The following is a 17,394-nucleotide window of genomic DNA, read 5'->3' as shown; positions in this document are numbered from 1 at the left end:
AGTGAAAGCTTCTGTTGTTATTAACGTTACAAGCTATTTGTAACCTACTTTCAGCCAGGTAGAACTACAGACCTAAATATAGAACCATACTACAAATAACAAAGCAATAATAAAGACATTAAAAGCATAAAACAGAACAATAACAACCACCAACGGACAATGCCATCGACAGTGTGGGAAAAATTAGCAGCAGCAGTAAAAAGTTTCAGCAAGTATGGGGTGTAGATCAATGGGATGCAGCGCATAGTTGGGAGACACGTGTTCAAATGTTAGCCCTGCTTTGGAAGCTTAAGAACAAAAGAGAAGCCATGTTGGATCAGGCCAATGGCCCATCCAGTCCAACACTCTATGTCACACAGTGGCCAAAAAACCAGGTGCCATCGGGAGGTCCATCAGTAGGGCCAGGATACGAGAAGCCCTCCCACTGTGCCCCCTCCCAAGCACCAAGAATACAGAGCATCACTGCCCCAGACAGAGAGTTCCATCTATACCTTGTGGCTAACAGCCACTAGTGGACCTCTGCTCCATATGTTTATCTAATCCCCTCAAAGCTGTCTATGCTTGTAGCTGCCACCACCTCCTGTGGCAGTGAATTACATGAGTTAATCACCCTTTGGGTGAAGAAGTACTTCCTTTTATCTGTTCTAACCCGACTGTTCAGCAATTTCATTGAGTGTCTATGAATTCTTGTCTTGTGAGAAAGGAAGAAAAGTACTTCTTTCTCTACCTTCTCTATTCCATGCCTAATCTTGTAAACCTCTATCATGTCACCCCTCAGTCAACTTCCTGGGTGATCTTGGGCTAGGTTCTCTCTCTCAGCATGACCTACCTCAAAGAATTGCTGGGAGGTTAAAAGGGGTAGGGAAAGGCAATATCACTGGGTGATAGGAGGCAACGATGGAACTACCAGGACCAGAGCTGCACCACTGTGCAGTCGTGCAGCTTCTGAATGGCTAGTGGGACCTGGCGCCAGTGAGTGTCATCATTATCCTGTACTCACACTGGGTTCTGTTAGCCATTTAGAAAAGACATATGTATGATGCTGCAGCCATGGTTCTAGTAGATCCTTCACCACCTCTCATCATCTGTGGGTAAGGATATGATCTTCCTTCCCTCTTCAGTGGAATACAGTGGTGGAAGCTGAAGATACTCCTTGTCACACACACCCATGAGCCACAGACCTATGTAGCCAAACGGTCAAACATGCAGGAGGAAGGCTCACATCTACAAGAACCTTGTCATAAGAACATAAGAGAAGCCACGTTGGATCAGGCCAATGGTCCATCCAGTCCAACACTGTCACACAGTGGCCAAAAAACCTGGTGCCATCAGGAGGTCCAAGACACTAGAAGCCCTCCCACTGCCCCCCCCCCCCAGCACTAAGAACCAAGAATACAGAGCATCACTGCCCCAGACAGAGTTCCAACAATATGCTGTGGCTAACAGCAAAACCAAAAGAGGGACTCACTTCCTTTCTTACACATGTGGCTCTGCTTGCTTGCCCCGCCCCCACAGCTTCAGTCTCCCTGAGATTTAAAGACGCACACACACACCTTCCAAAAAATGAGCCATTTGCAAGCATCTACTGCAGTTGAAGTGTCCTTCTGCATGATGTCAAAGACTGTGTCATCAATGATCGGTTGAGACTGGACCACAGGCAAAGACAAGGAATTCGCCAACCTTTTAATGAGTTCCCCATAGGACTTCAAATCTTCCGAAGGAGAGATTGGAAGGTCCTCGGCTATTCTGGATTCTGGGGATGATCCCTCCTGCTGATGGCCCAACTGCTCTTCCCCATCGTCATCGGAGGTTGATGGTGAAGAAGATACGCTCTCAGCTGATGGTAAACCTTGGGCATCAATGGCAATCCTAGTCGAGGAGGTTTTCTCGATGTTGGGACCACTGGAGCATGCTGGCTTCCTGTCCAACCTCGGGATCGAAGTTGCATTGATGACTCTTGGCAACCTGGTGGAGAGTGTGCTGAGACTCTAGAGTGGTGCGAGGTCTCCGAGTGCTGATCCCAATCAGGGTTCTGAGGAGGGTACCAAGGGTATGGAGAATGATAGAGATAGCCCCCAAACGAGTAAGCCCACGCTCGTGGTTCCCAGTTGGGCAGAGGATGAGGACGTCTAAAAGGATCCGAAGGCTCCCCGAATCTCTTGGGCTGGATCAAGGACATTTTTGGTGTCAAGAGGCTGTGAAACCTCTAAGTCCAATGCCGAGCTAGGATCGCCGCCCTCTTTCGAGTCTGCTGACCGTTCTATAGGGTCTGCCTGGTCAGAGCCGGAGAGAGAGGTCTGCGGAACATCCATCGGACCTGAGGGGCTCTTCGGTTGAATCGGTGAAGTGAGGATTTTCTCTGGAGGCTCCCCCGAAACGATCACCAGGTCCTTCGGTGGCGGAGAAGGGATCTGCCTGTCTTGGCGCCTCTTTTTCTCCTTGTACTTCCTAGTCTCAGCAGAGCATGAGTCCCGGGCCCCTTTGACCTTCTTGGCCGGGGTCAATGGTTCCGAATGGGATGTCAAGCCCACACGCTTGTGGGGGCGGTTGGCTCCCTGGAATGGTTGGTTTGGTTGGCTCAACAACGAGGCTGGAACCGATATTGATGCCGGGTCGGCCATCGAAGTGCTTGTTGACATTGATGTCGAATATCTATGGTGTGAGAGCTGATTTTACCAGCACCGCCGAAAGTCTCGCCGCTCGGTGGCAGGATTCCATCTGATTGACCTTCCCCAAGGCACAGCAGAAAAAAAGAGTGTCCATCCCACACTTAAGGCACCGCTTAACCCCCCCCCCAAACCCCGAAGGGGTGAAACAACTAACTAATAGTCTCTAATGTTTATAAAAAACAGGAACAATGAAAAAACAAAGAAAACAACGAAGAGAAACCCGGAGAAGGAAAAAGGTAAAATAACTACCGACTGGAGTGATGAAAAACAAGTCTATCTGATGTGCCGGTAAAGAAGGAACTGGCAGGATATTTGCGCCCACCAGGTGAGCATACGCACTGGGGCTGTCGCACATGCCTACCGGGGTCAGGCAGTGAAAAATCCCGGAATTTGGAGTTACCGATCGGGGATTGGGGCTGGCGCTTCATCCCATGAGTGTGAAGCACAGAGACCACAAAGAAGATCTAGTGGATACCCTGGAAACACTGAACATTCTGTATTAAAAGGTATCTGTGTTCGGGCAAATATGGGAGATTTTATTTGTAATGTTGTCAGGAAATTGGGTGCAGCAGCACAAAAGGTGCACGAGAAAAAGACATGTGCAAGTAACTCACGATCTTAAAAAGATCTTAGAACATGATCAGCAACTAACTTTAAGAAAGGCTTGTGAAACTTGGGAAGCAGCTCTTCAGTACATGGGTTGAATCCACCAGAGATTTCTTTGGATGGAAAGATTTTTATCTGTGAAGTAGGATTTCCTCAACTTCTCTTTCTGACTGCAGCCCCAAATGTCCCCAAAATGCTACTCTTGGGGAGAAGTGAACACCCTGTGGTGGGGTGTGTATGTGTGTGAGTTGGAGATCTGCACCAGGAAAAGAGAACTGGCAGAAGTCACCTCTCCCTTGCAGAAATCCTTCAGCTGGATTCAAGCTCATGTGTCCAAATACAATAATGTGGTATTTGGAGCTAGTGGTATTTGGAGCACGGCTAGGAAGACAAGTAGGATCTCTGGTAGGAAGTTGCTTATGCATAATCAGTCCTGCTGACTGTTTCACCGTATCATGAATTAGAAGCTCTTAAGGGAAGGTAAAGGGCAAACCTGTCATGGTGCAAATTGTAACTAGATTCCATCTGTGAGTACTGTCTTTGAACACTGAAGGTGGAAGTGAGGTGGCTTTTTATCAAGAGCTCTAACTTGGTTGCATGTTGCTGCACGCTCTCATACTGCTGTTTGGGAGTTTTAGGGGAAGGGAACAAGAAAGCAGACTGTTGCCTAGGCAACTATTCTCTTCCTTGGATGCGCCCAGTGTCAGCCACAATGGCTTCTCCATGGTCTATTGCTCTGCTTGCAGAGGACGAGGAGGTGGCAGCAAGCAGCAGCTCCCATAACATTGACAAACAGCAATCAAGACAAATGTCATCTGAAGTGGTAGAAGGTTAAAGGAATCAACCTTTGAGAAGTTGACAATGGCCACTACTGGCCTTGCTTGCCTGGTCTGATGAGTGCAGACACAGCAGTAGGGGTGTGCATTTGGCTCTATCCGAGCCAAAAAAATAGCTGGAAAATACCTTACTGGTATATACCCCACTGGCTAATTCCGTTTGGGGCATTCTTTTGAAACACTGGCACTTAGTAAAGGGGCTACCAGATTGTAAGCAACCACCATTTTTGGTTTTCAAACATACCAGGAACATTAAGGACATTGTTACCTGAGCTGATTTTTCCAGCAAAAGAATACAACAATGATTTGGCAGGGTAGGACATGCAAAATGTGGCAACTGTGAAATATGCCCTTTTTCTTTGGAAGTGAGGGAGTTTACTCCTAGACAGTCATCCTATACAATCAAATTATCTTATCACCTGTCCCTGTAAAAGAGTTATATATTTAATTTTATGCCCATGTTGGCTATAATAAATGGCAAATACCACAAGAGCAGTAAGGACACACATTTTCAAACACCATTCAAGAATTCAACATGGGGTATTGGAAACTCCCTTGGTGGCTCATTTTTCTGAGAAAGGACACAGTGCAGAGGATCTCAGATTTTTTGTACTCTCTAAATATCATTCAGACCAAAAGGGGTATAGGGATATACAGAATATTTTCCTATAACAGGAGGTGACAGCTATCTGGGCACTACACCTCGACAGGTGGACATGGAAGCTCAGGGGGTCTTTTGAGGAGAAAGGTACCAGTAGCTATGCTGAAAATGTGGTGCCTCTGCCTCAAAAAACAGCCCCCCCAACCCCTGGATGCCCCTCAAGTTCCCCATTGGCTGTAATGGTCTCATGGGGCATATAATGGAGATGAAAAAAATCCATGACTTCAAGAAAAAAAAATGTATCCAAATACCATACTGCTATAGGAATTCAGGGTTTTCAGGAATCCTGAATTTTTTTTGGTCCAATATATCTGAATCTGAAAAATTCTGATTTTGTTTGCGTGTGCACAACTATGCAGCAGATTAGGCTCAAAATGCATCTAATTCTTAATGGTTTGGGGGAATCAACTTCTGGCCCATTGTTTTTGAGCCTTCCCCTGAGAGCAGCAGAGAAGGATGTTATTTGCACTTGAACATGGAATAAGGAAATCTGAGTCACTGGCAAGAGGAGCTTTTTTCATCCACCGACCCACCCACCTATCCATTTTCTTCACCTACATGGACATGGCTTCATGGTGCCCCAAGGGTAGCTCACAATGCTGCCGACCCGCCCCCTCCCCTCCCCTCCCCAGCTTCCCACAGTCAGCCCTCTTATACAGAAATATATAAATGACATCAAGAGTTTATCCCGGTCTTGATTCTTGTTTTACGAGAGGGAAACACTGCTTTGTTCAATTATCAAAGAAGAGCTGACTAGTGTCCTATTTCAGGCATGTTAAAAAAACAGATGGGAAAATCTGATATCTGAAACTACCAGGTGTTACTATACCTGCCACAAGGAATAAAATTTAATGACAATTCTTCAAAGAACCATTATACGTATACTTGAAAATACACAGAACGAAGGTCCACAGCACACATGACCTAAAATAAACTTTCTGCAAATTGATGGTTGACCTTTCCTTATCTAAATTTCTTTACACTTTATAGCCGTTCAAAAGAATTTAACATTATATTTTCCATAATTGCCGAGGAATTGGAGCTACCAGGTTCAGGCTTATGAGTACCAACTCTGACTCTTCTTTGTGGTTGAACAAAGCAGAAAAAAGAGAGAGACTTCAATGTGAATCATAGAGGTGCAGGTGAATTTTTACCTGTCAGGAGTCAGATCTTTATCCTTCTTAGATTTTTTCTTCCTTCTGTCCTTTTTTCCTTTTCTTCTCCCCTTTTTCTAATGGCCATAAATGGAGATAAGTTAGCAAAGGGAAAACTTTTGGAAGCAACTTAGAGATTACTTTTGGTGAACGGCAATTTAATATTTCCCCATCTCTACCAATAGATCATAAAATTTGTTTGCACAAAGCGGTTCATGTTAGAAAAGTGATCTCCAGTCTTCTCATACCTGGTGCACAATTATTTTTTGGATTATGGTTGAAGGCAGTCTTCCCTCTAAACTGAGTTAGCGTGAGTTGGCTCACAGATTTTTAGCCTCCAGCTCACACATTTTTGTCTTAGCTCAGTAAAAATGGCCCTAGAGCACAATAATTTATGCAGTAGCTCACAACTTTAATGCCAGTAGCTCACAACTTTAATGCCAGTAGCTCACAAAGTAGAGTTTTTGCTCACAAGACTCTGCAGCTTAGAGGGAACATTGGAAGGCATACTTATTTCTATGCTTAATGCAATATGTTTTTATTTTCTCAGTCAGCCCCTGGACTAATGTCAATTACAGATGAATCCTGTTAGTATTTACTCCCAGCTCTTCCTGTCAGTCAGGACGCTGGGATGGGACCTGCTTTCTTAACAGTGGTGGCCCTTCTCGAACACCCCTCTTATTTATCAGCTGTAGTGTGGGCTATGTCAGGGAATGCTAGAGCATCAATACTCCCTTTGGATGATACCATGGCTAATATACTCAAAAACTATAACACCGTATACAAGATGAATATTTCAGCATCTTCCTATTTGTCATATATTCATTGACCATAATAAAGAATTTATAACAAGTAATACTGTTACAAAAACACAATAAATCCAAACATTTCAAGCATATAAATGGAAGCTCTTAATATACAATGAAAATGTCCAATCGTTCTTGAGGTTACAATTTTTCTACCAATTCAAACTTTTTCAAGCACAAGACTATCTATAGAACAAGACAACGGAGAGAGGGGGGAATCCAAAACTTCCAATTTCTTATGCCTTCTTCAGGTCATGTAGTTCTTACATTAGAAGTTACTTGATATTGAAAATATCTAAAGTATGTTGTACTATTTAAATAACTTTTTCTTTTCCAATTCATGAAGTAGAATCCTGTGTATTTTTACATTTTTGAATAGCTGTTATGTAATTTTGTAGATATATGACTTCAAACTAACTTTGTGAAAAATACTCTACACAGTATTACTTGTTATAAGTTCTTTATTATGGCCAATGAAATATCAGAGAAATAGGAAGATACTGAAATCTCCCAGTAGTTCCATCTTCTCTGCCTGCTCATCTCCTAGATGATGCTTGTACCATCTTTGCTGCCTCTTCTTTTGTTCCACACCTCCCTTCTTCTCTACCTCAGTTTTCCCTTCTGTTCCCTCCACTGTGGGTTGCTCAATAACCCTTCCCAGCTGTTTCCACCTCTGTTCCACCCCCCACATCCTCCTGACTTCAGCTCATCCTCATCTTTTTTATTCTATACAAGGCAGAGGTCTCTGCACTGTTGGGGGCTTTCTTGGCAACCCAGAGTGGGGGCCATTATTCCATAGGCAGCCCAAAATGACTACCAAAATCAGGCAACAGAGACCTCACCCATCATTTTCGTTGCTAGGCAGCCCTATACAACATTGTTGAGGACCCCTGAGTATTCTCTGAAATTTACTGCATGGCTTAGGGTCTTTCACCAGGCATCAGGTGGACATGGATTTGTCTTATGCTTGAAAAAGGCCAGAATATTCTGTGTAAATTTGGGAACCTTGGCAACGTGGGATGGGGTTCCTTAGCAACCCCAAATAGCTGATCAGATCTTGTGGGATCTCATTTGTCTTTCTGCAGATATTTTGCCCTGTGATGTGTAAGCTTGCACATACAACATCTGTAGAGTGGGTTTTTTTTTAAAATGATGCCTGTTTATTTAATTTTTGTGTGAACCCAGGGATTTTGCCAAGTTTGCTAAGGCTAGGGCCTTAGATGACAAAGAAGATTATATTGGATTTATACCCCACCCTTCACTCGGAGTCTCAGAGTGGTTTACAATCTTCTTCCCTTCCTCTCCCCACATCAGACACCCTGGGAGGTAGGTGGGGCTGAGAGAGCTCTTCAAGAACTGCTCTTGAGAGAATAGCTCTGAGAGAACAGTGACTGACCCAAGGTCATACCAGCAGCTGCATGTGGAGGAGTGGGGAATCAAATGCAGTTCTCCCAGATTAGAGCCTGTGTTCCTAACCACTGTACCAAACTGTCTCACCAAACAGCCCTTCCTTGTTTTCTTTAAAAAAAAAAACCTTAATGGGGTGGGAGAATGGTTTTCACCCAGATTATGATTAGTTCTAGCAGCACCTAAAGAACTTCTCAACATACAAAATTGACTTTTCTAACATATGTAGAAGTATACAAGTGGATATGGATTTTTGTTTATAACGTAGAAATTATATTGTATATAATCTTCCTCAAATCAGAACTTGGCAAATCTCAGGCACCAACAGCACCTAGAATATTTACTGTAGGACCTAGTGTTTTCAGCAGTGATTTTATTGTAGAAAACTTGCAATTTCACAACAGATTGGCATAAATTGCATGTGCATAATTCTCATCATTGTTTGTATGTTAGCATCAGTAGAGGGAGGGGAATTAATTTCTTACGCACGATTTCTATACTGGCCCCAGTATTCAATTAAATGGACCATTAAAAAACCATAATGAAATTATGAGAAATTGGGGAGGAGTTGGGTTAGGGTTTATTTTTATTTAAAACATTTCCATGCCACCTTTGACCCAGCTCAAGGTTAGAGGTCAGCTTTCTGTTTTGGTGATCACAACCAAGGTTACATCATATTTATTTATATACTGTTGACATTTTTGACAAAACTTTAATAAAATTATGAGAAACCATCAAGAGTTCACAATTAGGTTTTGTAGTACAATAATTAGAAAATATGGCCATTAAAGTACAAAACCCCAAAGGCTAAAAAATGAGTGTGACTCCTAACTTTTTGGGCTGGCTCCTAGAGCCTTCCCCTGATTGATGGCCTGCCTCAAGGAGACGGTTTGGTGTAGCGGTTAAGTGCACACTCTGTTATCTGGGAGAACCGAGTTTGATTTTCCACTCCTCCACATGCAACTGCTGGAGTGACCTTGGGTCAGTCATAACTGTCAGAAGCTGTTCTGGAAAGAGCAGTTTCTGTCAGAACTCTCAGCCCTGCCTACCTCACAGGATGTCTGTTGTGGGAAGGGGAAGGGAAAGTAGATTGTAAGCCGCTCTGAGGCTCCTTCAGGTAATGAAGGATGGGATATAAATCCAATCTCTTCTTCTTCTTCTTCTTCTTCTTCTTCTTCTTCTTCTTCTTCTTCTTCTTCTTCTTCATCATCATCATCATCATCATCATCCTCTGTACCGTGTAATAAACTACTTCCCAGGACATCAGGAAAGCAATCTCAGCCACTCCCAGGGCAATCAGAAATTGATAGCAGCTAGTATCTATAATCCTGATTACAATAAGACCATGGTTGGTGATACCTCTGGGTATGCCTGGGAAGTACCTTTGCTAATATGGCATTGATTAATGATTGGTTATGCCCAAGGACTTTGTTGTCAGCTTGTTTTTCATAACGTGGTCCAAGGCTATATTGGTTTGATCACTAAACAGGTCTCAACCTTCAAATGGGAGGTCATATACAAGATTTTCTTGTGAACTATGGGCTGAAGGGTGAGAGCACAAGGACTCATGCCCTGCAGCTCTTAGCCTAGGTGTGCATAGCCCAGCCACTTCACAGGACAAGTGGAGAGAGGCCCACCTCTACTGGTGCGGGAGACTGACTCCAGTTACATACCTGGAAACCAGAAATACTGATATTGGACAATGCTCACATCAGCACCAATGCTCCCTCTAATCTGTGTTGTCTTGTGAGCAAAAACTCTACTTCATGAGCTACTGGCATTAAAATTGTGAGCTACTGCATACATTAGTTTGCTCTGGGGCCATCCTTCCTGAGCTAAGACAAAAATGTGTAAGCTGGAGGCTAAAAAACTGTGAGCTAGCTCACACTAACTCAGCTTAGAGGGAACACTGACCAACAAACCCCCAGAACTGCTGGATGGCTTCTCTGTGGCCCCCAACCTGTTAAATGTGGAGGGTGTTGGAGCTTATTAGTGGAGCTGGGAGCAATCATTACCTGACACAATATGTTTGATGAATGCACTATTTCAGTGCATATGGAAGCTGGTAGAGAAAGTACTTGGCAAGGATGCTTGCTGCCTATCTACCTTCTGTAGCATCCTGAGCCCCTATTTCCCCCATCTCTTCACTAGTATTGTGAGGTATTATACTGGTCATCTCTTTGTGATGTAACAGGAGGATAAAATTGACCTGGCTTGCACAGCTGAGACATGATGGTAAGAAAATGAAGTGATGTGTCTATCCTAACTAACTCTGTCTGCTTATGCGGTCCTGCACAAGTGGCCAAGGAGGTGGCGTAGATAGTGTCTTTCATGAGTTCTTCAATTTTCACAGATTCCTGGTACAAAGTATAGCTGGCAATGATTGTATGGATCTTATGTTGGGGACTGATTGGGCATTTGGCTTGTTTAACAGGCACCTGAATTCCAACTGTGTGCACTCCGGAAATGATTTTCATTTCATTCCAATTTAATGTCACTATCAGTGTTTGAGTGTGCTCTCATGTGTCCCTAATCAATGAAAATACAAGACCCCATGCACAGCCTAAACCAGGGTGTCCCCAACATGGTGCGAACCAATATCGTTCCTGTTACCCACAACCAATATCTTTCTTGTGTTTAGAACGTGAACTGGGCCAGGTGGGGCTTCTGGTTGGTCACTGAAAGTCTGATTGGCAGTACAGATTAAAAGATACCATGTTACACAGACCTTCTGGCTGAAATGCTGAAGAGTAACGATCAGAGTTATGCATAACCTCACTCCCTGACATTTTGTGGCTGGCCCCACCTCCCATGGCAGCCATTTTGTGTTTGTGCCCACCACCGTGTCAGAAATCCAAAGGTGCCCACAGAATCAAAAATGAACCCTGGCTAACATGACGGCTATTTAGGTCTGTTGTGCCTTTCTAGGAGTAATTTAAATAAATGGAAGATCCCACCATAGTGGCTGGAAGGTGATGGAGGCTGCATGGGAGCTGCTTTCCCCAGCTTGGGAGCTCCACCCAAGGCCACTTTCTTCAGGATTCTAGGCAGCAACACAAGCCCATATCAGCCCTCTCAGTGCCCTGTTGTGACATTGTGGGAAAGGAAGGGAAATAATGGAGTTGAAACGTTTCATCCATATGTCTGTAACAGGCAACTTAGCAGTACAAAGCACACCTACTTGTTTTATAGCAGCAGAGGGGATGGGGAAAAGAATAATGAAGGCAAAAGTTGTTTCCCTAGTTTTAATAAAATCCTGCTTAAACTATGTACAATAAAATCTGACCACAGTGTCACTACATATTAGGCACTCCACAGAAACAAGCTATCACAGATTAGCCGTCAGGCAGCACCCTCTGGTTTCTCAAGAATCAATTTTCCATCTTGCAGTGAAAAATCATGTCTTGGGGGAACTGTTATTTACATGGAAGTTAAGAAGGCACCAGGAAGCCTTCTCTGGCTCCTAGTCAAGCAGGAACTCTTCTCCTAGTACAAATGAGCAATGTTTTACTTACTTTTCCTTTCTTGCCTTTTTTCGTTTTTTTCTCTGCCTCTCTGTCCACAGCCAACTTCAGATTTTTTAGCTCCTGACGCATCAGCTCATCTACCTATTGAGGCAGTTACACACATTCAGTTGAGGTGTACCACAAAACCATGGCTCACTTCAATTGTGGTTTGCCCTGTTCATACACCATAACTGTGGTTCATGCACCATATCTGTTCATACACCAAAACTGAATCACAGCTTATTTCTTGCCTGGTTTCAGCACCATCTCTCTTTATGCCACTCCCCCCACCTGAGACCTGGCTAGTATCCCAGCCTGCTGGGCCAACAGAAATATGAAATGTGACCTGGTCAACACAAATGTGAAGACAGAGAAGCTGGTCTTGGCAACATTTGGCCACTCTCAGTAGAACAAGCTGCCATGCAACCCTTTTTGTTAGTCAAGACACTGACCAAAGAAACCACCAGCCTTTCGCATTAACCCACTTCTCATCAAACACTTAGGAAAACAGTCTCCTGGTGTCTGTTACACTGCCCTCCTCACATGCAACATCAATCATATATTTTCCAGAACACTGCAGCAAAAGCGGGTTTGGGAATGATTACGGGGGGGGGGGGAGGGGGATGAGCAAAATCTGGGAGGGGTATGGAAGCATGATCCTGTGGGAAGCATAGGGGAAAAAAAACATTTCCTGAGAACATCTAAGTCATAGCAAATAAGGCAAGTCTGAATGAGCTAAATCCAGAATGCAAATGAACTTTCAAAAGGGCCAGACACAAAACTTAACACTTAGCAGAGAACGTGAGAGTTTGCTTGGCAAATGACAACATGGCTGTAACCATTTTGTTTCACGTCTCCTTGCAGAGGCATTCACAGATAAGCGTACTTTAGCTGCTTTGTATTTCACTTACGTTAATGTGTGAAGGCAAACAGATGCTCAGCTATAAGTATGCCTTGTCCAGCTCTTGCATCTATAAAGAATTTCTCTTTGACAACAACCACTGTTTGTTATAAATGACCTGCTAGAGGAAGTTCACCTGCACTCTGATCTCTTCTTCTACTTCTTTCCGCTTTTCCTCTTTGATCAGTTCTGGGTCATACTCCTGTGAGAAGTTCCATCCCTCATCTCTGTTCTGCCAGACATCTATTACCAAGGAACAGGATAAAGAGGAAATAGTTAGTGAAAAGAATGCACAATTATGAGGCTATTCAATGCCATATATAGAACAAACAGGGGTTTCCGTTAAGTAAAGTCTGGAATAGAACAGCTGAAATTGACATTGCCAGCAGAGAAGCTAAGAGGACATTTATTTATTTACTTCATTTATACCTCAACTTTCTCCCTCTACTCCACTTTATCCTCACAACAACCGTGTGAGGCAGGTTAGGCTGAGAGAGTGTGACTGCCCCAAGATCACCAAGCATGGCAGAGCGGCAATTTGAACCTGAGTCTCTCAGATCTTAGTCCCACACTCTAAGCATTACACCACACTGGTATACATAGTACATTATGTACATTCTTAATGAATTAAGGGGTAGAATGCTATTGAGAAATTCTTGCTTGAACATTCATGGAAAGGCATTTCTGCAAAGTGGTTTTGCTGAAGCTCAGCTTCCTTACCACATTGTTTTTCCCCTTTCAATTTTTTTCTTACACCATATTGTTTGCTGGTCTTCAGGGTTTTTTCTGAGGTTTCTCTATTTTTATTCCAGATCATCTTTGCACCAATGCTTCCTGCTTATTTTCACACATTTCCTACACATGAAGCATTGCCTGGCAGGAATTAGAAAACTATTTGTATGTTAGTTTTCTACTTTATATGCACAGAGTGAGAGGACATGATTCCACGCAACTCCCTCTGCAGGTAGACTGCATTAAGATAACTTAGATAGAAATGCCTTCAGTGCACTGATGGTGGCATCTGGATCAGTTCTTGGGCAGAGGGGAAGCTAGAAAATTAGGGGACAGGAGAAGAGACCGAATAGAGTAGCTTTAAATTGGGCCAGACTGTAAATTGGTGGTCATTTATTTTTATTGAAAAATTAATGAGAGCCTGTAAAGTTCAACAAACACCCTTTGGACAAGGACCTAGAATAAATAGGGGAGTTCTGCCCCATGGTGCAGAGTGTTAAAGCTGCAGAACTGCAGTTCTAACCTCTGCTCACAACCTGAGTTTGATCCCCGGCAGAAGCTGGGTTTTCAGGTAGCCGGCTCGAGGTTGACAGTCTTCCATCCTTCCGAGGTCGGTAAAATGAGTACCCAGCTTGCTGGGGGGAAAGTGTAGATGACTGGGAAAGGCAATGCCAAATCACCCCGTAAAAAGTCTGGCATGAAAACGTGAAAGCAACATCACCCCAAAGTCGGAAACGACTGGTGCTTGCACAGGAGACCTTTCCTTTCCTTTTCTGCAAGGTACTGTTGAATGTATCCTACCACTCTGCTGGGCTAACAGCTCTGCATTCCTAAGGCATAAAGAGCTGCCCACTGACACAAAAGTTCTTCTTCCACTGGCAGAAGAACCTCTTGCATTGACAAATGTCTCCAAGGGGGCAGGACACAACCTTCTGCAACAGAGTATCATTGAAGAAAGCCTCCCACTTTTGCCTTAAAAGCAGGACCTTTTTGTAGCAGGAAATCCTTTGCATATTAGGCCACACACCACTGATATAGCCAATCCTCCAAGAGTTTGCAGTAGGCCCTGTAAGCTCTTGGAGGATTGGTTACATCAGGGGGTGTGGCCTAATATGCAAAGGAGTTCCTGCCACAAAAAAAGCCCTGCTTAAAAGTATGCCACTGTAGCAATACTTCTGGAGGCTGGGAGCTGGCAGCTGCCTTGCTTGTGGAAGGGCACTGCAGACTCTTCCCCAAGGTAAAACATCTCTAGGAAGAGTGGGCACTGCATAAAGCCTTGATCTTACAGGGGCAATCAATGCAGCCATATGGGACCACTTGGAATTACATAATGCGAACATTCAGGTTTCAGCTTCGTTTGCTATAATTCGCTATTGAGAGTGTCACAGCAGACTGTTCAGTGAGCAGTTCTCATTTGTTGATAAAGCGGGGAATGTGGAAATATATTAATTTCTTTAAGTTACTCTTAGGCTTTCATTTCACATGATGGATACCTTGTAATGTATCAGCAGAGAAAACTGATTTGTAAGGGTCAGAAAGGCACCTCCACCAAAATTTGGAATTTCAGCCTCAAGGGAATGATGTCATTACAGACTGTGAATTTTAAAGCACATTCTTAGATAGGTCAGCAAGTTTCAAGTGTTACATTTTCTCAAAGGCCTGAGGGCCTAGGTAATTATTATCCATAAATAAACTACACAGTTTATCTTTCAAAATAAATCATTTATGGCTATCATGCAACTAAATTGATGGCATCATTCCTCAGAGGACTAATCAGTTAGAGACTTGGCTTGGCTGTGCCTGGAAATTGTCTGCTGAGAAGTTTTAAAGATCTAGTTGGATGAGGGCTTCTAATTTTGTAAGAAAGGTAGCATGCAAACATTAAAACATTTTAATCAAAGCATGAAAAAAATATGCTGAAGTGCTTTAAGTTGAACATCAGAGGGGAAGAAGGTCATGTTTTAATGACTAGATAGATGTCTATAGTGTTACCTCAGCGAATACTGGATTGCTCTAGTATTGCAAATCCCTTGAATGTGCTCCCATTAATAGACAGGCCCAAATTAATAATATTATTTAATTTTATTATTTGAATTGCAGAGCACTGTTTCCGTCTTCTTTCCCTTTATGTTCTCCATAAGAATGAAAATTCCTCCTCATAGATGAGACCAGTGATTCATCTAGCTGAGCACAGTATTTTGCACAGAGGCCAACCAGTTGTTGGGGGGGGGGGCAAACAAACCAGGAATAGAGAAGAAGAAGAAATTGGATTTATATCCCACCCTCCACTCCGAATCTCAGTCTCGGAGCGGCTCACAATCTCCTTTATCTTTCTCCCCCACAGCAGACACCCTGTGAGGTGGGTGGGGCTGAGAGGGCTCTCACAGCAGCTGCACACTTAACCACTACACCCAACTGACTCTTCTACACCAAATAGATATTGAGGCCCTACCTTCCTGCTACCTCCCAGCACTGACAATCAGAGATATACTGCCTCAGAATGTGGAAGCTCCCTTCAGTCAAAGCTTTCTATGCCCCCACGCTCCACCTTTCAAAGCTATCTGTGCTAATGGCCATCGATACTTCCAGCGGCACTGAATGCCACAGTGTACTTGTTGAGAAAAGAAGAATCTCCTTTTATCTGTCTTGAACCTATTTCCAAACAATTCCATTGAGCGCCTCCAAGTTTTAGTATTATGAGAGTCAGAGAAAAAATTCCCCCTATCTAAATTGTCTCCCCCACCCCCCACCCCATGCTACCATCGTAATATTTGGAAAGGAGCAAGTCATCCAGGGAGCATGTATAGCCATTTCTGTATCGGGAATTTTAGGGTCTGCATGTTCTCAGCAACCTTTCTCAGGGCCAAGCAAGATGTGACAGGGCAGCCACCTTTGTTCTTTGCTCCATTCACTTCTAAAGATATCTAATGTTCATAACAAAAGAAATACAAGGCTGAGGAGAGCTGAAGTCCCTACCCTGGCCTCCTCCATCACCATATATTTGCTATTTAGCTTCTTTTCTCCCAGTCTGGCTGGAAGACACAACCTCAGCCAAGGCACCCAATGCAGGCACAAGGCCATCACAACAGGCATGGCACCCCCTCCCCCTCCTCCCCCACTCTTGCCCCAAGGGAGGGCGAGCTCAGCTGGTGGCGGTGCAGCTCCTGCTGCACACAGCACAGTGGCGCCCAGCTGCTGTAGCTCCACCTAAGGTTGCCTAAAGGAAGGCACAATCTGATGGAAAAACTATGCTAAAGCTAAAACACTCTTTCTTGGATTCATGCCTGAATTGGGAGCCTGGTTGGGAATCAAGCGTATGTCATCTTGAATACCAGGAAAAAAAGGAGGGACATCAATACATACTGCCATGACCTCTTAGCTCTGCCTGATGCTGTACACATGACCAAGAACTGGTTTTATGGTGAGCCTCTCTGCAGGGGATCTGCAATGCAGGGACAATCCACCTTTCGCAAATCTAGCATTAGACCCATCTCCCTAGCTGCAATCCAGATTCCTGCTGCAGGAAGTCTAGTATGGAATACTGACATTGCCTCCTTCCTGGCTCATCCCCTACAACATTAGTAGTGTGGGGAAAAGAGGGTAAGAAATATAGCACAGTACACAACTGAAAAGAGGAAAGGCTTGGTCTGCTTTGTTCCCTCCTATTATACTATTCTGGGAAGGCAACCAGGGAGATCAGGATATTATACAGAGAGGAATGGTTCTCCTTTTCCTGCTTAGTCCGTTCCCCCACAGCAGGGAGAGGAACATTCATTTTCTGATTTACTTCTGTCTCCATCTTTCCTATTCTTCAAGCTATGCCAAAGAGGTTGGGGTTGGCCCCTGGAGAGTTGGCCCCTGGGGAGAGGAGAAGTGGAAACTCTTAGGGCAAAACCAGCTGAAATTCTAGTAGTTTCATGCAGGGATTTTTTTTTAGCAGGAACACACAGGAACGCAGTTCCGGCTGGCTTGTCATCAGGGGGTGTGGGCTAATATGCAATTGAGTTCCTGCTGGGCTTTTTCTACAAAAAAAGCCCTGGTTGCATGTGTAGAGCTCCCAAGTGGCTCTCAATTTGGATTCTGGCATGGGTGAATGGGTACTTATGCTGCTCTGGT

The 17,394-nt window shown here is 44.0% G+C and overlaps 1 protein-coding gene across 1 annotated transcript in view; it reads right to left on the bottom strand.

The window, feature by feature from the left end:
- Window positions 1–17,394, bottom strand: part of IQCA1 (IQ motif containing with AAA domain 1) — a 125,917-nt gene that overhangs the window by 20,719 nt on the left and 87,804 nt on the right. The window contains exons 10-12 of the mRNA XM_060232432.1: window positions 12,683–12,789; window positions 11,655–11,747; window positions 5,927–6,003 (exon numbers count right to left, since the gene is read on the bottom strand). Of these exons, the coding sequence (XP_060088415.1) occupies window positions 5,927–6,003; window positions 11,655–11,747; window positions 12,683–12,789 (277 nt within the window). The remainder of the gene's footprint in view (window positions 1–5,926; window positions 6,004–11,654; window positions 11,748–12,682; window positions 12,790–17,394) is intronic.

This window comes from Heteronotia binoei, chromosome 1, assembly GCF_032191835.1.
Source record: "Heteronotia binoei isolate CCM8104 ecotype False Entrance Well chromosome 1, APGP_CSIRO_Hbin_v1, whole genome shotgun sequence".
NCBI lineage: Eukaryota > Metazoa > Chordata > Lepidosauria > Squamata > Gekkonidae > Heteronotia > Heteronotia binoei.
This window is presented reverse-complemented; position numbering and strand designations above follow the sequence as displayed.